The sequence below is a fragment of the Passer montanus genome, unplaced genomic scaffold, assembly GCF_014805655.1.
Source record: "Passer montanus isolate IOZ18808 unplaced genomic scaffold, ASM1480565v1 scaffold127, whole genome shotgun sequence".
NCBI classification, from domain to species: domain Eukaryota; kingdom Metazoa; phylum Chordata; class Aves; order Passeriformes; family Passeridae; genus Passer; species Passer montanus.
Window position 1 is genome coordinate 126504 of NW_024359499.1, and position 27439 is coordinate 153942.

The 27439-nt window shown below is 54.1% G+C and overlaps 1 protein-coding gene across 1 annotated transcript; it reads right to left on the minus strand.

The window, feature by feature from the left end:
* Nucleotides 1–613: 613 nt before the first annotated feature.
* Nucleotides 614–27439, minus strand: LOC120497297 (adenosine receptor A1). Its single transcript, XM_039698554.1, has 3 exons — nt 27056–27439; nt 26182–26564; nt 614–1590 (listed from the first exon to the last, which is right to left on the minus strand). Exons 2-3 carry the CDS (start codon nt 26520–26522, stop codon nt 954–956), a joined length of 978 nt encoding a protein of 325 aa, XP_039554488.1. The 5' UTR covers nt 26523–26564; nt 27056–27439; the 3' UTR covers nt 614–953.

Consider the following 27439-nt stretch of genomic DNA (forward strand, 5'->3'; position numbering starts at 1 on the left):
TGGGAGGTGTGAGATGAGCAGCCTGAGAGAGATTTGCTACTGCTTTTCACAGAAAACAGCCAGGGGAAAGGAGGGAAAATGACTCAAAATCAGAGTAAAGGGAGAGAGAAGACAAGTGGAGAGGACACACTCCCTTGGGTACAGCTCTCAGGGGTAGTTGGTGCTGCTGGGACCCATGGGGTGCCATCAGGGGAGCAAAAGCAGTTTCTGCAGAGTTCTCTGGGATTATACTTAAGGGTTTCACCAATACCCACCTCTGCCTACCTCTCTGGTAGTACTGAGAGCTGGAGACTGACCCTTTGCTCTGCAGGGTAGTGGGTTTACTACCCTATGGGTACTGGCAATGCCATGGGAAGACTTTTCCTATCTCTTCCCATGTCTCAGCCCAGTTCACCTCTCCCTGGTTGCAGAGGGGAAATAAAGGGCTTTCAAACTTAATTTCTTCAGAAATCCCAGTGCCCTGGATTCTCCTGGTTCTCGGCATCTTCACTCCCACAGGGCACCCCTTTGTCCCAGTGCAGAGGTACCCCCATGGCTCCACAGACACAGGGCCAGAGCGTGAGGTGCCCTCAGCACCACCAAAACCATGGAGCTGAGGGTCTCCATCAATGGCAGGGCACCTCCTGTGTGGTTTGGATCACTGGACTTTATTTGCATGAAGATAAACTGCGCATTTGTCTGTACAATTTCTCCTTAAATACTTGGCAATGCTTAAAAAATGAAAAACAAAAACAATCAGGGAGAAAAATTCCTAAACCAGAAAGGAACAGTGCAGGCTATAATATACAAACAGTACAATGCTTGTGAATAAATAACCCCCTGGGGTGTCTGTGGGGACTGCAGGGGACTGCTGAACTCAGAACCCATCGGGTCCTTGCTGCCCCTTCCTGAGACAGCAGGAACAGTGTCCGGGTGGGGACTGGGTGGGCACAGATGCCCCTCTCTCCCCTCTCCTAGTTGCCTGTCTCAGCTGTGGTGGTGCTGGTGGCATTTTTGTTGGTTTTGCAGCAGAAGTACTGGTTCCAGATCTGCAGGAAGGCTGTCCGGAACTTCTTGATGCGGAAGGCATAGACGATGGGGTTCATGGCCGAGTTGCCGTGGGTGAGGAAGATGGCGATGTAGGTGAGGATGTGCGGGGTCTGGCAGGACGGGCAGAACAGCGTGATGCAGTTGAGGACATGCAGAGGCAGCCAGCTGAGTGCAAACAGGAAAAGAACCAGAGCCAAGGACTTGGCGATCTTCAGCTCCTTGCCGTAGTACTTCTGGGGATCATTGGAGCTGGAGGACACCTTCTTGTTGAGCTGCTTGCGGATGAGGTTGAAGACCTCCAGGTAGATGAGCAGCATCAGCAGCAGGGGAGGCAGGACCCAGACAAAGAAGTTGAAGTACACCATGTACTCCATGCTGATGACTGTCTCAAACTGGCACGTGATGACAAACTCCGTGTGGCTGCTGTTCAGCTCCTGAGTCCTTCGCATCTTGTTGAGGTTGTTCCACCCAAACATGGGGGTAAGTCCCACCACAAAAGAGACTATCCAACAGCAGGCGATGGCCACAGCTGCCCGCCGTGGCGTCACCATGCTCTTATACCTGTGGGAGAGACAACAGCCACAGGAAGGAGTTAGACATGGGTGGGATGCTCTGCTTGGGGGTTGTGCAGCTCCAGGTGGAGTGGCAGTGGTGGGGTGGCAGTGCCCGTGCTGAGGTAGGAGGATGCTCCTCCTTCCCTCCCCTGGAAGTGGGTAACAGTCTGTTCTGAAAATTGTGTTCACAGACTGGTTTTCCTGTCTGTGTCCTGGGATGGCAGAGACGCCAGACACAATCCATGAGCTCCGGGGGATGATGCCAAGCCAGGGAATGCATTAGCACCTGGAACATGCCTGAGTGTCCAACCCTCATGACTTGGAGGGAGTTCATATGCTCTGGAGCCCAGCTCCCACCCAAGCACCTGCACCCAGAGCAGCAGGTTACCCTCTCCTCCTACCACACACCAACCCCACCAGCTCACTGTCCCAGACAATTGCCCTGTGCCTGGGGAGGAAATCACCAGCAAAAGCATCCCCTGGGATGTGCTGGGGTGGAGGAGGGATCTGCGGGTGCTAATGGACCCCTGGGGGAGCTTTGGGCACAGCCTGTTCCTCTCCTAATGTGCTTGGATTGACGAAACCCTCTTTCTTGATGGGCTCATGCCAGGGATGGCGGGAGGAGGAGGAGGAGAGCAGTGCTCTGGCTAGGCTCTGCTCCCTCTCTGATGCCCCTGGGGAGCCACCAGGGCTGGGCTCGTCTCTCCAGAGCTCTGCAAGCGGGAAGTGCAGTCTGCTGGATTGATTTTTCCCCTGGCTCTCCAGAAAGCTTTTCGTTGGAGGCTGAGAATCTTCTCAGCCCAAGAGTTATTGCTTTCCACCAAAGGGGATTGAATAAAGAATGTTTTCCTGACTGTTTGCTGGGTCTCTCAGTGCTGCTGGTGTTAACCAACCGTGGGGACCATGTGGAGGTGGCTGGCAAACCTGGTTTCCCAATCCTGCTGCTCAGAGCTCCCTATTGTAGGGCTGCAGACTTACCTGTGAAGGAAATTGATCATTTTGGGCCTTTTTTATACAGCCAAGGACCCAACTCACTCTCCCTTCTCAAGACCCCTCTCATGAGCAAGGCATCAAAGTGGGTGTTTGGAGTGGCACAGGCTGCAGGAGAGGACATCAGTCCCTGTGAGTCCAGAGGGTCTCCAGAGCCATTGGTCCCTGACAGCTTTCCTGAATGAACCTCCTGTGCTCTGGGAAAAGCTTCACAACATCCTGGTGGCAGCCAGGTCCCGTGGGAAAGAGGTGACAGTGTGGGCAGCTGTTTCCGCTGAGAGCCAAGGCTGGCTTTGGAGGGTGATTTATTCCTTGTGGGGAGGACAGAGGGCAGGAGACCCTGAGAAAGGCTCAGGGCAGGGAGAACTGGGTCCCAGGGAGGGCAAGGGGTGGTGGGAAAGAACCAGCATCGGGGGTCAAGTGAAGGGAATGGCAAGGAGGGTCCAAGGGAGCGGGGGGTGGCAGGGGGTGGCAGAGGCTCCCATGGGGCTGTGTGCTGACCCCTGCACCCCATGTCTGGCTGCAGGTCCTTGGTGGGGGGCTGATGTGCCCTCCAGCTCAGACACCCCACTGCCACCTCCCCAGGCTTGAACAGCTCAGGGGGTGACACCAGAAACAGCAGCACCATCCCCCTGCCCCAGCTCCTTCCCTCTTTGCAACCCCTGCAAGCTGTGCCCCATTGCTCACTCCTGGGGGTTTCTGCGGTCTTCTCCTGATTTTGCTGGACATGCTCCCACTCTGGGTGCTCCCTGCAGAGCTGTGTGGAGCCAGTGCCCAACAGACAAAGCTGCTGAAGAGCAGCAGTGTCGCCACAGTCCCCAAACATGATCCCGGGGCTTGCAGCCACCACCCAGACACAGGGTCCATCTTTCCTCACTGCACACCCATCTCTCTCCATGGTCCATATCCATCTTTACCCCTTGCTGCAGTGACCGGTCTGACACTGTTTGGGACAGGACCTGGCTCTCCCTGCTCCTGCCTTCACTTTGGTTTGAGGGTGCATCTGCAGAAGCAGCCAGGGGAAACCGTGACATCCTCCTCCAGCTTGTGTGTGACATGGTCACAGAAAAGTGGGTGAACCAAAAACCCCAGAGAAAACAGCCACATTTTCTTTTTCAAGCAACGATCCAAGGGCAGAGGCAGCTGCAGGAAATGTGCTCCCAGGGACCTATTTCCACTGTCTCCATCAGCCCCACATGAAGAATGACAAAAGCTATAAAACTGCTCCAAATTCCCCCTCCCTCCAGCTCACCAGGCCCATCCATCCACTGGAGCTCTCATGGAGCTGTCATGGGCCTCAGCTGGTCCAAAGGCCACAAGTCCAACTTCAATTCCTTTTACACTTTATTTTGCTTGGAGGGGTCCAAGGAATGCCTGGATGTGGCCCCCAGTGCTCTGGGCTGGATGACAAGGTGGGGATAGGTTACAGGTTGGAATTGATGGCCTCAGAGGCCTTTTCTAACCTAATTGATTCTGTGAGTCTGTAAAGGGTGGAAGTGTAAAATCCTACCTAATTCTCAATCCCCTGCCACATGGTGGGAGGACAGTTAGCAGAGGGACAGGGATAATGTTGTAATTATTCTTGGTTATGCCATAAAGAAAATATTTTCGCATTTGTCTCATTTTGCATTAATATGATGGGGCTGGAGTTTGGGATGGTAGGCGAGGCAGAAGCACTAGAAAATGCTTATAATGGCTCATAGTTAATAAATAATATTATTATTATCATCAGCACTAGAGCAATTACCAGCATCATTGCAATTTTATTACTGCTGTTATTTTTATTAACAGCTGTGACTAAAACATCCATGGTAATCATCACCCCCATCCTTACCCACTTTGGGTTTGTTTCCTCTGCCCACGGGGGTTTGAGCCTGACTATAATTGGTATATGTTCCCCTTGCTCTCCCTGAGTGGTGGCTTTTGCACCATCCCTGCCCCACAGGGATGGGCATTGACCCAAACCCTCCTGGATACAAAGTCTAGGAGAAAGAACCAATGACCATCCAGACTCATAATGAGATGGGATGGGCAGGAACTGTGGTGTGGAACAAAATTGCCTTTGAGGGTTTGGAAGGTAACTCCAAGAGGCAAAATGATAATTATTGGTAGAGCTGTTTGCTCCCCAGGGGAACGGACTAGGTGAGGGGTGGAGGTGGAGGCTGACAAATTGTCCTCAGGGGCTGCACAGAGCTGACAGGGAGAAAAGGAGCAGCTCTCCAGGGCAAGATGCTGTCTCCAGGAGAGGCTGAGGGTGGAGCAGACACTAAGGCCCTTCTTCTCACAAAGCTCATAGGATCTTGGAATGCTTTGGTAGGGAAGGGATTTAAATCCCATCTCCTTCCACCCGTGCCATGGGCAGGGACACCTTCCACTATCCCAGGTTGCTCCAAGCCCTGTCCAGCCTGGCCTTGGACACTTCCAGCCATGGAGCAGCCACAGCTTCTCGGGGCAACTTGTGTCAGGGTCTCACCACCCTCAGAGGGAACAATTCCTTCCCAATATCCCATCTAACCCTGCCTTCCAGCAGTGGGAAGCCATTCCCTGTTGTCCTGTCCCTCCAGAACTTTGTAATGGCCCCCTGGCCATCATTCTGAAAACACCATCCACCCTCCTTTCCCTCTGGTCCTCATTCCCAGACTAAATTCAACTTCTGCCACATCTTGATGTGTCCAGACCTCTGCAACCGTCTCTGCTGTAGCCCAGGGAGCCCAGCTCAGCCCAGGCCCTGCTCTGGGGGTGCCCAGCCGTGGGTGGGCAAAGGCCCTGTGACCATTTCCGATATTAGGGCATGTCTGAAAGACATGGAGGACAGAGCATTCACCTGGAGAACAGAGCATTCATTGCTTTCATGAATTTCACCTTTGCCTTGGGGTCTGTCCCCAAGAGAGATGTGAGGGCTCATTTCCAATATCCCAACCCAGAGGTCAATCCAAACACAACACTTACCAAACATCTCGTTTCGTTTGAAAAATCTTCAAAGGCTCTAGGCCTGGTTTGAATAAAATGTGAAGGGGTTTAGCAGTTCTGTGATTAGTTTTTCTGTCCACAAAACACTTGCTGTTGTCCAGCCAGTGCCAAGATGTGGCTTTGCTGGTCTTTGCTCTGGAGAGTTTATTGCAGTGCAATTCCTGGGAAATTAATTCACTAATGAAGACAGACCATTACTAATGAAAAGAATCTGGAGCCAATGTGGCAGGAAGAAAGGAGGCCAAGCTGACATGAAGCTCATCTGCACGATGAACACAGCAAGAAAAAGCAGCCAGACCATGTCCTGATCTAATTGAAAGTCTCTAGACAAAAGTGCTTTGATCTCAGAGGATTTGGATTCCTGCTTCTTTCTCCTGGCTGTATCTTCCCTTCAGATCTTTCAGTGTCTTGGAGGCTGCTGTGTGGGAAAACTCAGATTGTTGGTGTTCAAAGCTGCTCCGAAATGAGAGCCTGAGAAATGCAAAGTGGTGTCTGGGCTCTGCAAGGGTGAGGTCAGCCACAGCTCAGGGCTGGGACAAGGGGGTCCCTGGGTACTCACACAAAGTGGAAAGTGCTGCAGTAGGAACTCTGATCATAGAGCCTTTGTCAGTATGGTCCTGGAAGTGAAAGGTTGGTCCTTCACAGGATCACAGAATGGTAGCAAATGTGGGTTTGTGGCCACAGTGGGTGTGTCACCATGTGAGTGGTGGCCTTGGGAGGGACAGATGTCAACCAACATCAGTCAAACCTGGCATTTGGGTGGACACTACAGCTTGTTCCTACAAATGGAATGGAGAGATGGTCCTATCAGCACCCTCTTAGGATAGGACTGTCCTGATCCCCAAATCCCAGACTGGTTGCTTGTCAAAACCCAGCTGGCAAGTAAAGGCATAAAAAAATGTTCTGGTCTTTCAGGCAAGCCAGAAGAGCACATCCAGCAAGGACATTGGTGTTTGTTGGTGCTAGAGCCCCTGTCCTGCACCAAAGTAGCCCAGAATTCTCCATCAGCACAGCATTTCCAGCCTGACACCTTTATCCTACCACAGAGCCTCTTGCCAGGGCTCCAAAGGAGGACCCTGTGTGTGTCCCTTCCCAGCATCTCTGGCTGGTTGGTTGTGGGAATCCATAAAATTACAGGATTTTAGGAAAGCTGCAAAAGGCAGGAGTCAGAGATAGCAGAACTGCAATTAGAGCTAAGCAGTAGCCATAAAATAAGTTAGCAGAAAAATTATGTAAAAAGTAGAAAAGTAAGGACAATTAGCACAATGGTCTGTGTATTAACGCTTGTCTAGAATAACTCCCCAAGCTACAGAAGAGTCTATCTAGTGACATGTTAGGAAGTTCTAAGCTTAATAATGGAGCTCTGTGCATTGTGTTTGAAGGCTTACAAGAAGGTGTTGTATTGGAAATAAGCAAGCATTGTTTTAACTGAAGGTACATGTGCTTGTAGTGGTGGATAGAACTACTGCCAATATGCTTCTGCTTTGTGTGATTGGTCAAAAAACTTTTAAAGTAAGTTGTAACATTAAGTTCATGGTCTGCTGCCTGGGATGTGAGCTGCTGGCATCTTCCCATTGCCATAACCATGTAAAGAGACTGATGCTGGAAAATAAAACAGCTCAAGACACGTTCCTAGCAGTCCTGTCCTGTTCATGATTTGTACATAGCCCCCAGCTGGCAATAAATGGTGCTCCTCAGGGAGGAAGAATGTTAGACTTGAAAAATAAAAAAGATCATGGACAACTCAGTTGCCAGAGGCCCAGGCTGTTAATAGGAGAAATGGATCATCCCCTTTGGATCATCCCCTTCATCGTCTGTAGTTGATATCCTTGTAAGCAATAAGCAGCAACTTTAGGGGCTCCTGGGCAACGAGATGGGAAATCATTTATCTAAAACAAAATGGGATGTTTTTCACTGGCTTGAGACAATTTTACAGGATAAAAAAAGGATGTTCAGACAACTCAAAACATGAACTGAAAGACCTATTAATCTGGGTAAAAGTGAATGCTCAAAATATAGACTTGAAGTCTGCTTTTACCTTTGATTTTTAGGACCAGATAAACTGGAAAATTTATAATTGAGTCTCTCTCAAAAAAGAAGAGACTTTGGTCAAACTAATGCCTGTCTCCAGAAATTTAATGGAGAGTTTTAAACAGAATGATTGTAATAGAGACTTTTTCGAACACTAAAACAGAACACCTGGTTCTGAGACTTTAAGTTTGAGTGGTGCTGGGTCTTCGTCCTCTTCTGGGGAGATCTCAGGTTTTGTTCAGGGCTCCTTCCCTTCTCCTGGCATGTCTGAGGTTTCTCCAGGCAGTGTGGACAGCACCCCGATCCCCAGGAAGGAGCAATCAGATCAGCTTCCAGCTTTGGTCGTGTCCTCTGTTTCTTCTGGGATTCCCTGCATTGCTGATGCTACAACCAGGCATCTTCCCATTCCTCCGTGGAATCATCCACCCCCGGATTTCCCGGGAAAGCTTTGGGGATTTTCGTTATGTTCTGAGAATTTGGAGGGTCAAGGGGCGTGTTCTGAAGAAGTTGGGAGTCAAGCGGGTCTGGGAGATGAGAGTCTGGGGAGGCTTTGCAAAACGGGGGCTTGCTGTTTCTGTGCCCTGATCCTCTTCCAAACAAGTTGTGGTCAGATTTTGTTCTGAAGTTGTGCAGGGGGGGACTGCCAAGCGGGGCTCTGGATCCTCTCTGCCTGGCCGAGGGGCTGTGAAAGTCACCCCTGCCACTGTTTCCCCTTCCCGGGAAGCCAACCCCTTGGATCAGGCTCAGGCGGGCAGATTGCTTTGCAGTTCTGAGAATTCTTTTCATACGGATTCCTCCCCCAAGCCTCTTCCAGGGTTTTTGCCACTTTTGGTTCCCCAGCCTCTGGTTACAGCTGGTGGGGGGCTTTTGATTTGTCTTTGCCTGCGGGGCAGCGGGCAGGGGGGTGGACACAGGCAGCAGCCAGGGGTCCAGCAGGGCCAGGATGGCTCTGCCCAGAGAGATGCATGAGGTGGATGTGGGAGAGCTCAGGAAAGCTTCTGTAGAGACACCAGACAGATCACTTAGAGGCCTTGAATCCTGTCTCATTCGCTGCTGGGGGGGAAAGCAGCATGCTGAGATTGCAGCTTGGAGCTGAGAGTTTTCCAGCTGTATCCCCACGGGTGGGGATACAGTGTGGAACCTGTAACAGCTCACTGGAAAGTGTCACAAATACAAATTCGGGATCTGCAGCTCAAGAGCAGCCCTATTTGTATGATTCTAATAAAACTCCATTTAGTGAATTGAGACGTGATTTATCAGGCTCTGGCTTTCTTCCTGTAACCAATACAACACGTTCCTCGGCTGCTACCTCCAGCAGTGGAGGGGTTATTAGGGATGTGGAGCCACTTCCCAGGGCTCCAAAGGGACCTGGAGGACCCGGTGTGTGTCCCTTCCCAGCATCTCTGGCTGGTTGGTCTGCAAGAGATTTGAGCTGTGGGAGAAACCTGAGATGTTCCAGCAGATCCCTGGGACAAGAGGGAGTGGGAAACATGGTGGGAGGGACATGGAATCCTGGCCTCAGACTCTGCCTTGGGGACCTGATTTAAAAGGAGCTGAGGAGGAAAATCTCTTCCTGGTAGCTCACCCATGTCTGTCTGCTCAGGGTGAGGGACAGCTGGATGAGGACAACGATCTCTTTCCTACAGGTGTCACTTTTGGAGGGTTCCCAGGGCAGGAGAGGCACCAATAGCAACAGGCACCTTTTACCCACCACTCACATGAATGGGGCTGCATCCCAATCCTCTACCTGGAACCTCTCTGGCAACCACTGAGCCCAGGTCAGGGCTGCCCTGCTCCCATTGCCTCCAGCTGCCCCAGTCTGGAGCTGGCACTGGGACAGCCCAGGGGGCCATGGGTGCCTGGTGCTCCCTGGGCCGTGTGCTGCAAGGAGAGGAGGGCATAGGAGGTCCAAAGGCAAGCAGGAGTCCAGGGATGGATGTTCCCCACGATTGCTGGGTCCTCCCACCCATGCCTCTGTCCCTGCGTGCTCTGAGCTGTGATTCCAGAGGTGGCTGTCACTGGAGCCCTCTTGGCTGTTACTCGGCCCTGCAGGGCACCCAAGCCCAGCTAGGACCACCCCACTGAGAGACAGGGAAGGATTTTCTCACTGTATGATGTCTTTCCTGCTTGGCCTGCTCTGGGAGCAGCTGGCACCTTCCTAAACTGGCAGCTCAGCCCACACGTGGTGAACTGGAGCTGCAGCCACTCTGCCTCCCCAGAGAGGACCTGGGCATGAGAAGTGTCTCCTTTGAGGATCTCTGCTCCCAAAACACTTTGGGTGTCCTCCACTGCAGCACGAGGAGATGGTTCCAGTCCAGGAGGCTTCTTGATGCAAACCTCCCCCAAAGCCACCAGGAGAAACCCCAAAAGCATGGGAAAGGGTGGATGTGTGCATCCCACTGCTGACCATCCCGGTCTGTCCATGTTCAGGGTTTGGTTTTACCATCCCAAAAAGGTGTAGGAATCATTCTGCAACAAGTGCCTGCAAAGCACAAACAACTCTGGCCGGGAGAAGCATCTGGCAAGACCTCTGGATGTTTGCAATCACCTCTAATAGCCAGTAATTCTCTAATGGATGTGGGTAAGGAGAACAAATTCATGCTGCCAAAATTGACTGGTCCCCACACACCAAAATGTGGAGTCCCCAGGGCTTTGGTGAGGGTTTCATTCCGTGGTGAGAGAAGCTGGAGCTGGCCACAGTTCCAGCAAATGGCAAGAGAGCAACACAAAAAGGGGATCTTGTGCTTTGAGCTTTGTCAGAGAAGATTGTGGAGAGACCTGGAACATTTGTAGATGTCCTGGGCTCCAAACAGGGACTGGGGAAATGCTGCTGCCTTTGTGTGGGTTCAGCCTTGGTGTGGGCTCAGCCTGCCCTGACACATCTCTCAGGACCTTGGAGGCATCCTGGAATCCTTGAGGACTGCAGAAGGATGTGGGCACATCCAAAAGCAGCCCCAGGGACACAAATATCCCCACAAGAAGCTGAGGAAATAAGGTAGAAAAGAGCTTTATGTGCTGAGATGGTTGGAAGGGGAAATGATGCCTCCATGGGGCAGCCTGGCCATGCCAGGTTATCTTCAGCCCAGACTGGCAGTACCAAAAGCAAGGTCCATCAGGGATGTCCATCCAGATGGTGGTTAGGGGTGTGGGAAAAGGTGACCCCCCCCAGCTCCAGTGGTGCCTGTATCAACACAGATCCACATCCCCCCAACTCTGCCACTGCCCTGATGCCACCAGTCTCAGTAGGACCAAACCTCCAAGCACAGCACACCCCAGAGATCAGCCCACCCTGAGCTTGCCACCTCCTGTGTGGGCACACCCAGAGCCTCAGGAGGTTTCCCTGCTCCCCCATATCCCCACACACCCCCACAGTGCCCAGCTGGTTCTGAGCTAAACCTGCCATATTTCAGGTTCCAGTGACAGGATTACATCTTTTCCTGCAGAGCCAAGGACACTTATCCTATCACACCCCTGGTCCCTGGGAGCTGGGAGCAGCCACAACATCCCCCCAGGCTGGCTGAGCTCCCCACACCCTCCTGGGACAGCTCCCGGCCTCGCTGGAGCTGGATCCACACCTCCCTCTGGGTGTTTGTGCCGCTGCACTGCCCCGGCTCTGGCAGTGAGTCACAGCCTTTGGGAACAAACCACGGGCTTCCAGTAACTGCAGAGCTTCTTTCAGATCCCTTGCCCAGCTGTCCTCAGCTCAGAGGTGCGGGGTGAGTGACCACAGCAGTCCCACCCCAGACCAGCACCGACAGCTCCCCTGGGGTATCCCAGCATCTCCCACCATGACCAGGTGCTGCAGGGCAAGGGGGAGCATGGGATGGCTGGAAATCTCTGGGAGGGAGAATGGAAAGCACAGAGAGCTCACACTGAAGCATCCTTCCTTCAGGTTCTGCCCTGGTGTGGAGGAGATGTGTCTGCTGTCCAAGGAAGGTGAAGGAGTGCGAGTCACCCACTCTGCTCAGAGAGGATTTTCCTACATCCTCCAGCAGCACCCCTCACCCCAAGAGCAAATATCAATCCTTTCTGCTCAGAAAACTAATCTTGTTTCCAAACTGAGCGTGGTTTTCAGCCTGAGGCCGCACCCTGATGTGGACTCTGTCACTGCACAAGCAGATTCTCAGCAAGGACCGCTCACCCCATGCTCAGCCCCTCATCCCAAATGTGTTTGTGGAGGTTAAGCAGGGAGCTGGGATGCCCAGGCCATCCAATGCCTGAGGGAAATGACAATTTAGTTTGTGTCTATGAGTGAGCACTACCCTCCAATCCCACACAGACCCTTCATGCCCAAAAACAGAGCCGTGAGACCCCTGGGCAGCACCAAGTCCTTCCAAGGGTGCACCCATGGCCCTGGTCAGTGGGGCACAAGTCCCACTGAGCCATAGTTTTGCACCCAGGCAGCTCTGGGGTTCCCTCCCAGCTCTACCACGTGTGGTCAGGGCCCTCCAGGACCCCTGAATTTTCCTGAATTTCTGGCTTCTTCATCCAGGACCCTGAGGTAGGTAGGAGGGAAGTGATTTAACACTATTGGCAATGGCTGCAAAATCATGAAACGACCTGCAGAATCTCAGAGCTGGTGATGTTCTCTGAAAAAATGTGATGTTCTTGTCTTTTGGCTGCTGCTTTCAGGCAACAACATTTAGAGCAAAGAAAAGTGTGAGAAATGGTGCTTAAAAAAAAAGAAGAAGAAGAAGAAGCAGAAGCTGAGATTCTTTTATAGACCCAGGAATTTGGGAATGAGGACACACAGAGAAGGACAGCTTGGTCCCCAGGAGATGGGGGTAAGGTTGTGAAAGCTGCAGGACAGTGTGATGAGCACCATGGACTTGTCTTGTGCTGCTCCTGTGCAATATATTTCCTGGACATTTTTAGTGTCTAAACAGTTGGGTTTTTTTGTCAAAAATAGGGATTTGTTGTGTGAGCCTTGGAGGGTGGCTCCCACACAACTGCATCGCAGGGATGAGCCCCCTCTGCTTGGGAGCAACCCCTCCTCCAGCAGAAGACAATTCCAGGTGGAGCCACTCAACCCCATGTGCATCTCTCCCTGGCGAGGCTGGACAGGGCTTGGAGCAGCCTGGTCTAGGGAAGGTGACCCTGCCCATGGCAGGGGATGGAACAGGATGAGCTTTTGGACCCCTTCCCACCCAAACCATTCCATGATTCTGTGACAGGGCTGAAGGTGTTTCTCACCCAGAGCTGTGGTAGGACATCAACCTGCTTGGCCAGGAGTCTCAGGTCATCTTCCCTTCCATGCTGGGCCATCACCCTGTGCATTTGGCCACTTCCAGGGGTGCCACACAACAGCCCTGCCCCTGCCATAGCAATAAGCCAGGAGCTGATTGTCCAGACCCAATTCAGCAGAGTATCTGTGTGATTGGACAAGTGAGGGTGAGGCATTCCCTGAGTACAAAGGAGAAGGGATGAAAGGCGTTTTTTGCAAATCTTCAGTGCAAATCCAGGGCTTGGCTGGATAAAAGCAGTGGGTTTTTAATTATTGCTTGTATTGCATTTGATTTTTCTTTGCATTGAATATTTTGGCTCTTTATGCAAAAGAACCTCTTTGAAACGAGGCCTCTGAAAGTCAGCCCTCAACATTTAGAAGGGAGGGGGAAGAGGGCAGCACAAAGAAAGAAAGTAGCTCTAAAACCCACTTTAAATGCCAAATGCGACAAATGTGGCTCTGAGAAATGGAAATGGGACAGCAGATATAAAGTACCTGATATGACTGGGCTCCCAAAGCCTCTGTGGCTCTGAGTCCATCCCACAAAACACTGAGCTGCAGAGGGACAACAGCTGTGCTGGGAGGGAGGTGCCAGCTGAGGAAGTGCCCGGTGCCACCACCCTTCCCTGCCTGTCACCACCACACTGCTACACAAAGGCCAGCTGGGTCAGCAGGGGAGAGCCCCAGCCAGGGGGGTCTGGAAAGCATCAAAAGCCATTAAAAGGTAGGAGCACATCAGGGACCCCAAGGAGAAGGGAAATGAGGGGGGTCTTGGGAGCTGCTGTTGTCATTGTATTTGCATTCAACAGGACATTGAGATCTGCTCCCCAGATATATGGGAGGCAGGAAACTGGAGATAGAATCTTGATTAAGAAGCACCAAGAAAGCCTCAGAGCAGGGCTGAGGTGGGTCTTTATCTCTCCAATGCAGAAGGACTCATCACAAAAAACGAGATATCCTAAATTACAGTTGGAACAAGAGATCCGTATTGGCTGCCTTTTAATTTCTTGAGTTTTACACTTCTCTTGCTAACCTGACTCCTGATTTTGCAGTCAACAACTAAACTCCTCATTTCCCTAGGCTGCAACTTGCTATTGGATCAGGATCCTCATAGCACAATTTGTCACTGCAAAGGGAACATTTCCTTTCTTGCACTTAACCCAGTTCAAAGATTAGGACATTCAAGACTGAAAAATTGGCTGGAGGTTCCCAAAACGAGGGAGGTTGTTTTCCCCACCCAATGCCTAGAGGAGAATTAGCAGTGCTGATGAGATCTACTGTTTCTAAACCTCAGAGGACACAGTAACCCAAAACAACCAGTCCAGCACCTTCTGTCCAATGCATATTTCCCCTGATTAAAAGATCAATTTCAAATGCAAAAGCAGCTGGATTCATTTAATGTTTTTTTTTAATGAGTTGGTTATATGTAGTTTCAACTGGTGGAAATAATTTTGGAGGTACCAATTTGGGCTATAGCTGGCTTCCAAGTTCTGTCCAAACACAGCTCCCCAGAAAGTTTAAGTAAAACCTGTGTAATTACCCCCTCCACACACCATGAAGATGGAAGAAGTAATGATCAGAGGACATGCGTGTAAAGCCATTGAGTTGTTTATCTTGGAATGAGACTGAATAGTGAATCCACATCTCAGTCAGTCAAAATGAAATACCAATTTGGAACTGAAGGCTCCAGTTAACACCACAATTAAATGTTCCCTCACCTCTGAGAATCTGTCACCAGGAAAACAAATAAAAAGTGCAAATGCAAAGCAAACCTGAAGTTTATTTGCACTTTGTTTTCTCATTTAGATTAAAAGATTATTTATTTTCTTGGAAGAAAACTGAGGGACCTTGTTCCCTGGGAGGAAGCAGCTCAGCATTTCCATCAGGATGGTGGAGAGATCTGAGACCCAAGATCAGGTATTGCAGTGAAATGCCTCAGCTGGGCCTAAATTACAGCCTGTGCATGTTCCTAATTACTCTGGTCTTAATTCCAGCAAGGAGCAATGGGCAGACACAGCCAGAGGCTGCCAAGGCAGCCTGGCTGGCTCAGGCCATGGAGATGAGGGACACATGGGCCAGGCAGGATGGAGGTCATGGATATGCTCCAAGGGCTGGAGCTCCTCTGCTCTGGGGCCAGGCTGGGAGAGCTGGGCATGTTCACCTGGAGAGGAGAAGGCTCTGGGGAGATCTCAGAGCCCCTTCCAGTGCCTGAAGGGGTCCTAAGAGAACTGAAGAGGGACTTGGGACAAGGGGTGGAAGGACAGGACATGGCGGGGTGAAGGGTGAATGGCTTTTTACTGCCAGAGGGCAGGTTTAGATTGGATATTGGGAAAGAATTTTTCCCTGTGAGGGTGGGGAGGCCCTGACACAGGTTGCCCAGAGAAGCTGTGGCTGCCCCATGCCTCTAAGTGTCCAAGAGAGAGGCTGGATGGGACTTGGAGCAACCTGGGATAGTGGAATGTGTCATGGCAGGGGTGGGACTGGGTGAGCTTTGAGGTGCCTTCCCACCCAAATATGTCTCAGGTTCTGGCACTCCATGAAATGCATTTCCCTCTCCCTTAGCCTCAGCAGAGCCAGGGCTGCCTGTGGGTGGGGAGCAGAGCTGGAATGTGGAAGATCCCCACAAGACCCCCTCATGTATGGGTCACACAGAGGGTGGAATGATCTTTAAGGACCCTTCCAATCCAAACCATTCTAGGATTTCATGATCTCTTGGAGAAAAGGGGTGTCAGTGACTGCTCCATCCTCAACGCAAGAAAATTTGACCACAGCATCTCCTGGATCCTGGGATTCCTGGTTTTCTGCTATTGGAGCACATTCAGCTCCTCAGAGCAGACAAACCTCATAAAGAACCCATAAAGAATCTGTGTCCCAGCAGTGCTGAATGTGAGGAATGAGCTCCTGAAATTACACCCATCTGAGCTGCACCCATGCTGGCTCTGCTCAGGCTCTGCCAGGTCCATCTGGAGGCAGGCTGAGCCCTTGGCTCTCCCAGTCAGGAGCTCTCAGTGGAGAATGGAGCCTTCACACCGAGAGATATGAGTGTTTCATTTGTGTATTCCACGGGTAAAGTCACTGAGTGTTGTTACCAGAGCAGAAAAAAAAGAGGAATAATTTAATCTGTAGGACTGTGCTAATTCTGGCATGTCTGAGACAGCATTTCTCAGCATCGGCCCCTTGCTGCTGTCAGAGAGAGCATCACTCCCTCTGTGAACAGATGGGGAGACTGAGTCGCAGAGGGGAGCTGTGATCTGCCAAGATGGACCAATCTGAATGAGAAAACATCCCTGGTGCCAGGAGCTGACACTTCCCTTCTTTGAAGGAAGCCAAAAAAAATCATCCCCATCTCTGGCTGCAGGCAGAGAAATGGCCTGGAGAGGGTAGACAAACTGTTGTGGCAGCAATGTGCTGTGCCTTCCTTACAGGAATGATGGAGAGGTGATATTGCCACCCCAGGCAGGGGGTGGGACAGGGGGATGTCACTTCTGTGTCCCCACAGTCCTGCTGGGCTGGTACCTGGGATCTGTGTGCAAGAGGACCAGGGCCAGTGCCAGGGACAGCACAGAGGGAGGCTGGCAAGGGACACACAGAAAAGAGGCCAGGGAAGAAATCTCTTGTCCTCCTCCAGCTCTTTTTTTGTGATGAGAGGCTTTGGTACCTGACAAAAACGCAGCCAAACCACCCAAGACAGTGACAGTTCTGGGGGGCAAAGCCCAAGCAAGGAAGGAAAATGGGAAATGCAGTGAGAGGGAGGGTAAGGGTGCACAGGGGAGGTGTTGGGTCCCACAGTGCAGAGAAGGGCAAACCCAGATGCCCCAAATCTTTCCAGTGTCTGATCCTGCTGTGTTCCTCCCTACATCACCAAATGTGGCCCTTCCTCCCCTATTTGTCCCCATTGCCCACCAGCCCACAGGACTCTGTGAGGAGGAGGATCTCAGTCTTTCAGGGTTATTTCATCCTACCTCACTGGTGGCATCTCCAGTGATGCCTCCCCTGCCTGCCCTGCCCATCCAGGCACCCTTGGGAGTGGCACCTCCATGCAGGGCCAGAGGTGCCGTGGGAGTGGCCCGGGTGCTCAGCTCATTGCTATTCTGCAAGCCAGCCCGCTGGCTCTGTGGGCTTTTTGTGGCTGCCTTAGAAAGCATCAATTGTTCTTTCCTGCCACTGGGCACCCCAGGCAGGAGCCAGCCCCAGCAGCTGGGTGGCTGCACTTCCAGAGCAGGAACTCCCTGTTAGGAGCCCAGGCAGCCTCTGGGACAGCACCTTTCCCATTCCATGGCCTTGACAGTTCAGGTCGCCTTGGGTGAGAGGTGTCCCAAAAGGAGGGACACTCCCTTGGGACACTCCTCCCAACCCACTGGCAGCCCCAGAGGTGGGCTCTGCTGCTGTGCCCACCCTGCTGCTTTGGCAGGATCACTGTGAAAAATAATCTAACGCTGTTCCTATCAGCTCAGCTCGGCTGTGCTGGCTGTCATTTCCCCAGGCTGAGACAGTACTGTTGTCCCCAAGGGGATGAGCCTCTCATGCTGTCCCCATCCCTCCCAGGAGTCTCTTTCTCCTGTGGTCCTCTCCATGCTCCATGTCCTGCTGTGTGCAGAGACCACAACCCTCCCCGAGCTGTGTCTGGGCTTTCCTTACACCCCTGTGGGCAAGATCCTTCAGGGCTTTTCCCTGTCCTTCCAGACTGAGATTTTCTTCCAGCCCATCAGTTCCTGTCCAGTCCGAAATGACTCTGGTGTGTGTCACAGTGAAACTCACCTCCCAGGTTCTTTCACTCCCACACATTCTCCTTTTTCCATCCTTCTTTGTGTTGCCATGACCTTTTTCTCCACCCCAGGACACAGATCTGCCAATGCACTATGATCCCTTGGAAGAGCCATTCCCTGCTGTCAGGATGATTTCAAGCACAGTCATTTGGATGCAGGAGCTCCATTGTCCCCACCCCTGATCCTTTGTCCAGCCCTGCCTGTTCTGCCTTGGAGACCCATGGACCTGCATGTCCCAGGCCACCCAGACAGGTCCCCTCAGAGCAGATCCCCATGGCTAACAGTCGCTGGTGTTGGGTACAAGCTGCTCTGAGGTGTGCCAGACAGGAGATTTCACTGGGTCTGGCCTCACAGGGGTCCCTCCAGATCCAAGTTTGGAAGTGGAGGCTGGTGAGCTTTGTCCCAGATGTCTCCCACCTGAGCTCATGGCCAAAATCCCCTTCCTGGCCAACAGAGCCAATCTGGCCCTTTTACAACACAGTTAAGCTTATTCTGACACCACATATGGACTAAAAAGCCCTGTTGTGATTGACCGGGGGTGTAAGAGGAGCTGAGGGTGCTTTGGGTCTTGGTGGCCACATGGGACATATCCAACAACAGCAAGACAGAGGCCACATGCCTGTGCCAAGGGCTGGGCAAGGGCACAGAGACCAGCCCAGAGCCCAGAGCCGGCCAGTGGGAAAGGCTCCAGGTCAAGAGGAGCAGCTGAGCCCCTGTGCACCCCCACCCTGCATCCCAGAGTGGTGTCTGAGTCACTTTTTCCTGCTCTGCCACCTGCTCTGGCTGACGTGGAGCAAAGGTAATCCCAGCCTGCATCCCAGAGTGGTGTCTGAGCTTCTCTGCACCCCCTGTGAGTCACTTTTTCCTGCTCTGCCACCTGCTCTGGCTGACGTGGAGCAAAGGTAAGAGCAGAGGTGGGGCTGGCTTGGTAAAGGTCAGGTGATGATGGCACCTCCCCTGGATGGAGTCACATTCCTACATCTCGGGGGTGGGGGAAGACCTGGGACCCCATCAAAGGGCTCCTGCATGCCCTGAGCCAGCTCAGCACAGAGCATGGTGAGCTGGGCCTGACTCAGCCCAACGCCCAGCCTGCAGGGCCAGGCGGGGCTGGCGGGGCCAGGCAGCTGAGTCAGCAGCTTTTGCTTTGGCAGAGCCTCCTTCCTGGGGTGTTTGCCTTGTCTCTGTGCCAGCAGCTGCACAGGGCCCTCGGACACACAGCCCAGAGGGACATCACTGTCACCTCCACCAACCCAGTGCCCTGGGGCACAGCCCAGTCTCTCCAGGAAAGGGAAACCGTGTCCTGGAAGTGTGACAGTGTGTCTGGGTGTTCCCAGGCAGTTCTGGCGCCCTGCAGCTCATCCATAGGTCTGTACCCTGGACACAGGAGCATCTCGGCTCCAGTGAAAGCCCTGCTGTCTGTCCCACCTTGCCTGGGTGGTCTTGGCTGTGGGTGCTCCTCACCTTCCACTTGATGGGGACCTCATGGACCCTCTCTGCTGCCATGGGATGAGGGAACACAGTCTGCCTGTGTCCCACCAGCTTGGCAGAGTAGATCCTCTTGAACTGATGGTACCACACCTGAACCATGGCCACGGAGGTAGCAGAGCCTTGCTAGGTTCCATCCACACATCCCCACCTGGTTTGGTGTCTGCTCCCTGTAGGACGAGTTCATGGGAAGCCACAGAATCACAGAATCCCAGAGTGCTTTGGGTGGGAAGAGACCTTAAAGCTCATCCCATCCCACCCCCTGCTATGGGCAGGAACACCTTCCACTAGCCCAGGCTGCTCCAAGCCCTGTCCAGCCTGGCCTTGGACACTTCCAGGCAGGGGACAGCCACAGCTTCTCTGGGCAGCCTGTGCCAGGCCCTCATCACCCTGACAGGGAAGAATTTCTTCCCAGTATTGAACCTAAATTTCTGTTTTTTCAGTTTGATCCCATTGCTCCTTGTCCTGTCCTACAGCTGAGCCAACCTGGCCCATTGAAGACACATTCAGTCTATTTTAATACCACAAATGGCTACAAACACATGCTGTGGTGCTCCCTGGGCTGTGAAAAGAGAACCAATTTAATGTCATGGGATTACTCCTGCAGCAATCAGCAGGGCTGGGACTGGATCCTGGAGGAGCCTGGCTCCAGAGCCCTGGGCACTGTCATGGCAGGACTCCAGTGCAGGAACAGAGAGGCCATGTTGTCCCAGCAAATCTCAGCTTCCACACCTTCCCTGTTCCCAGCCTCCATCCCTCACCTGTGAGATCACCCTGAGCCAGCTATGGTGCAGCTTAGTGCCTCAGTTTCCCCATCTGCAGATGGGCCCTTGCTGGGAAGATGCCCTCAAATTTACTGGTGAGACATTGCCAAGGATCAATTCCTTACCCTGAAAATCAATAGAAATAGGTAAAAAGCCCAGTAAAACCATTCCCAGAGCAGGGCTTTGGGGCGCAGCAGCAGGAAGGAGTAGGTTTTCATTCATGGCCCTGCAGCACAGCCCTGGCAGATGTGAGCTCTGTTAAGGGACAGATGTGACACTCTGTCGGGGTCAGAGCGATTACCCGGCACAGGGACCACACCTCGCCCTACTGGGACACGCAAGGACAGGGAGGGGACAGGGTCCTGCTGCTCGGGAGCCCGTACAGGGTCTCTTGAGGCCATTCACTTTCCCTTTCAATTCAGAGAATTTGTGAATAACTCCGAATATCAGGCTCCAAGCATCCCCACACAGGATTCAGGGTTCTCCTCCCCTGCTTTCTGCTCTACTGGGCATGGAGCATCCCACACTCAGCCCCTCACTGCATCCCAAGTGGACACCCCCAAGCCCCAGGATTTTTCCTGCCCTTCCAGGAGCTGGGAATGCTGCAGCCGCACGGCAGTCTTCTGCTCTACTGGGCATGGAGCTTCCACACTCAGCCCCTCACTGCATCCCAGGTGGACACCCCCAAGCCCCAGGATTTTTCCTGCCCTTCCAGGAGCTGGGAATGCTGCAGCCGCACAGCAGTGTCTGGAGCTTTTGGGAGTGACCTGATTTTGCGTCTGCCAGCCAAGATCTCGTGGCGCTGCTGCAGCAGCTGTGTGAGCTCTCAGTGAGCCTAATCCAGACATCCCCTCACCAAGCCCTCGTGGCTTTGATCCCTGACTTAGCCTGTTCATGGCTGAAAATTATTCTGTGGATCAGAGAGTAGGGCTGAAAACCAGCTCACCTGGGTATTTACCGGTCTTCAGCAGGATCTCAAACCAACATAACCTGCTGGTAAATCCCTGCCCATCTCAAGGGCTTCGGGATTTTGGTGATGCTGGAATTGATCCTGGTGCTGCACTGGCACAGCTCATCTGTGCAGCCGGATCTGGCTGGAGCAGAGCTCGGTGGGAAATGCTGGCTCTGATGTAGCACCCACATGCTGAGCTGGTGCAGTGTGCTGGAAACTGTGGCTTGGAAACAGCCTCAGGTCTGCAGAAACCTCCCTGGACTGTAATTCCTGCATTTTAATCTCCATCCTTGGTTCAGAGCTGCCCATTCCATAGAATGAAAGTCTCCACAGATCACTCTCACTTGCTAAAAAAATTCCTGGAGGAGGGCAGCGAGGGAAGAAACAAAAGAGGTTGCTGCAAAGACCTACCAGTCCCTGAAATTCCTCCAGGTTAGGGAAAATGAACGTATTCTCCTTGGGAATGAAATGTGCTTTCTCAGGGACTGGGCCTGTATGGATGGATGGCATCTTTTCACTGACTAGTGGAGGTTGAAAGAAAATACATGAGCTCCGGGCTGAGAGCTCTGAGTCACCTGGATGCTTTTGCAATTCCTCCAAATGTAAAACAGGCCTTGGAAGAGCTGTGGTTTGGCTTGTTCTCTGGCCCGGCTGGACAGGAAGGTTTCCTGGCACTAAGTGTTGAGAGTGCTGGAAAGATGTCCCCTGAGCCCTTAGATGTTTTGGGAGCTGGGAATTTGCACCTAATCATCCCAATGTTCTCCTCCTCACCCATCCCATGGCAGCGGGTGCCCACTGCTCCCCTCCATGAACTCTTGGTGGAGGAGTCATGGAATGGTTTGGTTGGAAGAAATCTTAAAAGTCCATCTCATTCCACTCATGGGCAGGGACACCTTTCACTATCCCAGGCTGCTCCAAGCCCCGTCCAACCTGGCCTTGGACCCTTCCAGGGATGGTGCAGCCACAGCTGCTCTGGGACACCTGGAATGGGGAAAAGCCACCTCAGATGTGTCCTGCTCCAGCACCCAGCTGGCAGGGGGCAGAAAGACTTCCCAGGCCTACCATGACCTAGTCCTAGCTGGCCCCATGCCTGTGGCCCTTGGCAGGAATGGAGAGAAGGGGAAAGAGCACCACAATCCCAGGAAGAGCCTGAGCTCAGGCAGGAGCCTGGAAAACAGGGAGTCCAGGGGAGAAGCTTCCCCCTTCCCCCTCCATGGCCATGCAGGAGCTCACAGGTCCCCTGCACATCCCCCTCACTTCCTGCCTTGCAGGCACTGCAGTCCAGGGCCGAGGGATGTTCCTGCCATCCCTGAGCTGTTTATCTCATTCCAGACAGGGCACGCTTGAACCATCAGACAATGCCAGCGCTGTCTACAGAGCCACCCCCTGGCACTGCTTCTTTTACCCTTCTTTCTCCTCCTGCTGCGCTCCAGCCTCCTGCCCCCCATTTCCTAGAGAGTTCCAACCATTCTGATCTAACTTCCATGGCTCTGCAGCTTCACAGGTGTGCAGTCCAAACCTTCAGCAACACCAAAGGCAGCTCTCCCTGGTGGGATGCTCCTTGGGATGCTGCGGGTGGGAAGGGCAGGGCTGGGAGGATACCCCAATGCTTAGGCCCAGGCACAGAGGGTGGAAGTCCTGCCCGTGGACAGAGAGACTCCAACACGAGGGCTCCTGCAGACATCAAATTCCTGCAGGTTTTCCCTGCCTGGCATGTTTCAAAGTGTTTGGGGTGAGGTCACAAGGTGAGGACCCCCAGGGACATTCCAAGATAGGCTTGGGCTGCATCCCCACGTTCAGCATCCCCAGCCAAGGAGTGGTTTGGCACGTCCCAAGGACAGCAACTCCTTTTGCTATGTCCCTTTCCAAAAGGCCCAAAACACGTCTCAGAGCAGATACAGGGCCCCTGAGGCAGCAGAGGCTGGTGCTGAAGAAGCTGCATCTCACCAAACATCCCTCCAGCACCGTCTCCTCCAGCATCCTGTCTCCACCGGGATGCTGAGGGGCCGGTTCCTGCCAGACACCCCCAGCTGGCTGCTTCCCCTCCCTTTGAACTCGTTTCATGTTCCCCAAGCACGGCTGTGAGAGGGAAGTTTGGGCTGGGCTGAGGGACCCCGCTGTGCCCGGATGGGGGGGATCACAGGCTGGGGGTCCTGCCTGCCTACCGGGCAGGGAGGAAGGATGTGAGAGGGGAGGGGGAGTTTTCCACCAGCAAATCTATTTTAGGTGGTTTCCAGCTGTTCCTGTGGGGGCTGGGAAGTGGGGGACCCTCTGCTCTAGCCTGCTCAGCCCAAGTGATACCCCTTCATCCCTCCAAAATCAAGGCAAGGCCTCTTGTGGGGAGGCAGTGTCACTCAGTCAGGAGGGATCTTACCCAGGGGTTGGAGCAAATGGAGAGGGTTTGGTGGGATATCCCAGTCCCTTGACCATGCTGGGTGAGCCAACTGAAATCCAAGCAAGACCCCTCTTCATCTGAAAAAATCTGCCTTCACCTTGCAGGGGTGGCCCACATCCCTCTGTGCTTCTGTGTCCATGGGAAGTTGCTACTGCAGCAATGCAGCATTGGATGCTGCTTTGGCATCTCCCACTGCCATGTACAGACATCCTAAATGTCTCAGGGCACCATTTCTTCCAGGAGAAATCCACTCCTGGGGACACCAAGTTCCCAAGCTGGCAGCCCAAGGGCAGGGTGTCCATGGGGGGCCTGGAGCTGGAACCAGGCTGCCATGCACCATGTTCCCCATTCCCTGCTATTCTTCCCTGTGAGGAAGGCACAGGTTGTCCAGAGAAGCTGTGGCTGCCCCATCCCTGAAGGAGTCCAAGGCCAGGCTGGAAGGGGCTTGGAGCAGCCTGGGCCAGTGGAAGGTGTCCCAGCCTGTGGCAGGGTAAGGTCCCTTCACACACAAACCTTTCAGGCATTCTGTGATTCTCTGAAATGCATTTGCCTCTCCCTGAGCCTCAGCAGCACCAGGGCTGCCTGTGGGTGGGGGGCAGGGCTGGAATGTTGGGGATGCCCACAGGACCCCCCCCAGCCTCATGTGGGTCACACTGGTGAGGATCCACCCTGTGCCAGGCTCGTCTGAGGAATCCTGTTGGCACAGGAATGGGCTGCAGGGAGCACACTGTCCATGCCTGTGCTGGAGGGGCTGTCCCTGCTCAGTGTCCTGGCTGCCCTAGGGATGAGCCTCAGGCAGATATTCCCCACCTGCCTCCCCAGCTACCTGCAAATCTCTGCTCAGGTCTGGCTGCCATCATTGCCTGTGGCCCTCCAGGGGCGCTTGGAGCTCTCCCAGAGCTCTCCCAGCACAGTGGCCACACGTGTTTCCCCAGGGCCCTGAGTCCTGCCAGGTGCTCCAGGCTCTCAGCACCCACTTTGCCATTGCTGGGTTCAGTGTCACGGTCAGGAATGACACCACAAGAGCCATGAGCACTGCAAAAATGCTGTCACTGTCATCCTTAACATCCTGCAACAGACTGGGAGAAACTGAGGCATTTCAGATTCAGGAAATATTCCTTAGTGGTGTTTCCTGTCCTTTGTGCTATATACAGGGCACTACACCTCCTAAAATCTCCGCATGTACCAACTGCCAGGAATTCATGAAGTTGTAGGATCTCTAAGGTTGGGAAAGACCTCTCAGATACTTGAGTGCATCTATTACGTTGATGAGGTTACAAAGCTTTTCAATATTAATATAGGCTTTGAAAAGACAGAGGAAAATCTCCTGCTGCTGAGTGCTTGGGCACACAATGGGATCACAAAATTCAGGGTGGAAATTGCATAAGAAAAAACCACCCAAACTGTGTACAGCCTAATATTAATATTAATATTGCTCCCAGGAAAGCTCCTGGAATCAGGGCAGGAATCTCCCCTGAAAGGCCCATCTGATGCTCAGAGGCAGACAAGGAGTTAAAAATGGACTGGTTTGTTAGGAAAATGCCTGACAGGCTGTGCTGCTCCTGTGGAGCCGCAGAACTCCCACAGCAGAGCCTTCCCCACACGCAGGGGATGTGCGAAGCCCAAAAAAGCTCCAAGAGCAGTGACAGGGTGGGAATCACTCTGGTGACACTGGCGGGCTGGGAGACAGGGATTGGGAAAATCACACCTAGGGAGGAAGTCGGGAACAGTCTGTGAAGATCATGTGTGGCAAGGAGGAGGTGGGCAGGGATTGTGGATTTATCCTGGGCCCCCTCCTCTGTCTTACACTCCTTCTCCTCTCCACCTCTGCTGGTGATGGCTGCGCAAAAACCCAAAGGAACAATCTTGGGCCTGATCCCATGGATCTGGGAACACCAAGCACTCTAGAGCAGTCAGGTGATCCCCAACACTCCTGGGGTGCCTCCTGTCTCTGTCTCCCTGTATGGGAAGGCAATTCCTGCCCCAGGAAGGTTTCTACGCCTGCTGGGGAGTAGAGCACAACCAGTACAATGGGGTTGGTGCCTTTCTGGGGTGTTTGTGCTGATGAAGGGTCTGGGACCCCTCCAGCAAACTGCCTCAACTGCTAAGGGGTAATGGGGTGACACGAGTGCTCAGCTGGGCTGGGCTGTTTTCCAGCAATACTCCCACAACCAGAGCCTTGCAGGGCCTGGCAAAGGCATCCTCACAGAGCAAGGGGCACTCACAGCGAGGGGCTGAGCCTGGCTCTGCTCGGGGGCACCAGGATCGGGTGTCGTGTCCCCTTCTAGTCCTGCTCACAGCCCCCGGTCCCACCGTGGCACCCCAGAAATGCTTCCCCAAACCAGCATGGCCCCGGTGGGAAGGGAGTGGGGCATGAAGGGTTAACTATCTCCTCCTGGAGCGGCAGAGTTCAAATAAAATGCTCAGATAAAGTGTCCCTCTCCTTTATGCCACGAGGCACTTGCTCTGGGCTTGGAATGGCAACAGATACAGAAGAGACAAAATGGGGAAAGGAGTTATTTGTGGGGCACCCCACAGCAGAGGCCTCTCCTGGGTGAAGCTGCCCCACGAAACGTGCCAGGCTGCCACCTCTGGTTCCTCAAACTGCCAAATCTGTGTCCCATAGCAAGCCACCCCTGTGCCCCCCATGGGGTGAAAGGCAAACCTGTCATCTGCTTTCCTCCTGGAGCACCCAGCTGGGACAGTCCCATGTGTGGGGACACACTTTGTCCTGGCCATGGTCATCCCGTGGCTGTCCCTCACTGCCAGCCAGCTGCCACAACGTGATCTCTGCCTGTACACCCAGCACCCCCTGAGCCCCCAAAAGAAGCTGCTGGAGGCTCCAGGACCCCCACCCCCACACCCCCCTGCCCAGCCTGCCCTGGCTGCTGCTGCAGCCAGATGTGTCTGGGATGGCAGCACGGAGGAAAGTCCTTTCTCCCAGGGTTTCTCCAAGAATTTGGGGTTTCCTCACTCCCTTTTAACATCCCGAGCAGAGCTGGTTCTGACGCCTTTTCCTACCTGACAGGGATCTTCACCCGCAGGTACCGATCCACGGCGATGGCCAGAAGCGCCAGGATGGAGCTCTCTGTGAGGATGAGGACGGGACAGGCCACCATGAGGCAGGTGTAAAACTCCGTCTGGGGTCCGATGTTGATGATAATGGCCAGGGGGATGACCAGAGCCCCCACGGCCACGTCGGCCACCGCCAGCGAGACGATGAAGCAAAAGGTGGCATCCCGCAGCGCCTGGTTCATCTTCACAGCCCAGATGACCAGGATATTGCCCGGCACGGACACCAAAGCGATGAGCACTTCGATGGAGATGTAGGCAGCCTGGAAGGCTGAGATGGGGTGTGCCATGGTGCTCCGGTCCGCCCTGCTCCCGTGGGGGTCCGCGGTCACCTGCAAACGCACAGGGAGGCGGTGAGAGAGTGGCATCGCTGACCGAGCTGCGAGCGGGATGCAGCCTGTGCGAGGGGGTGGGAAAATCCCCTCTCCCGTCTGTGCCGTCCCCCGGGGCTCCGGCCCCCCCCCCCCCCCCCCCCCCGCCGCACCCCTCTCCATCCCGCACCCCTCTCCATCCCGCACCCCTCTTCATCCCGCACCCCTCTCCATCCCGCACCCCTCTTCATCCCGCACCCCTCTCCATCCCGCACCCCTCTCCATCCCGCAGCGCGACCGCTCCCGGCGCTGAAGAGGGAGCGGGAGCCGCCGGTCAGTCCTGGGAGAGCGGCAGAGCCCCCCGCCCCTCGGGCCGCCCCGGGACCCTCTGTCGGAGCCTTTGGGGGCTCCCTCTGTCCCCTCGCTGGATCCCCTCCCTGCTCTGCGCTGCTTCCTGCAGTCGCCCGAGTCCCGAGTCCCGGCAGCCGCCGCCCGGCCCCGACCCCTCTCACCTTGTCCTGCAAATCCAGGGCTTGTTTTGGGGTGCTCTCACCCCCGGAGAGCCAGCGCTGTCCCCCCGCAGGGCAAGGCGGGGCTCATGCCGGGGCGGCCGGGGGGACCCTGCGGCCGCCGGGGACCGGGCTGGCCGCGGCCGCCGGGGCTGCGCTCGGTCCCCGGTGCCCGACACCGCTCGGCTCCCGCAGGCGCTGCCCCCTCCCCGCCGGAGCCGAAGCATCACATGGTGCCGCCTTCCAGCCTTTAAAGAGCGACTGACCCGATTCGGGGCTCGCCGGCACCGGGAAGGACCCGGGGAGGGGGTGCGAGGGGGCCGGGCGGAGGCGGCAGGACCGGGCGGAGCGGGGAGAGGCGGCACAGGGGGGAGCAGCGGAGCCAGT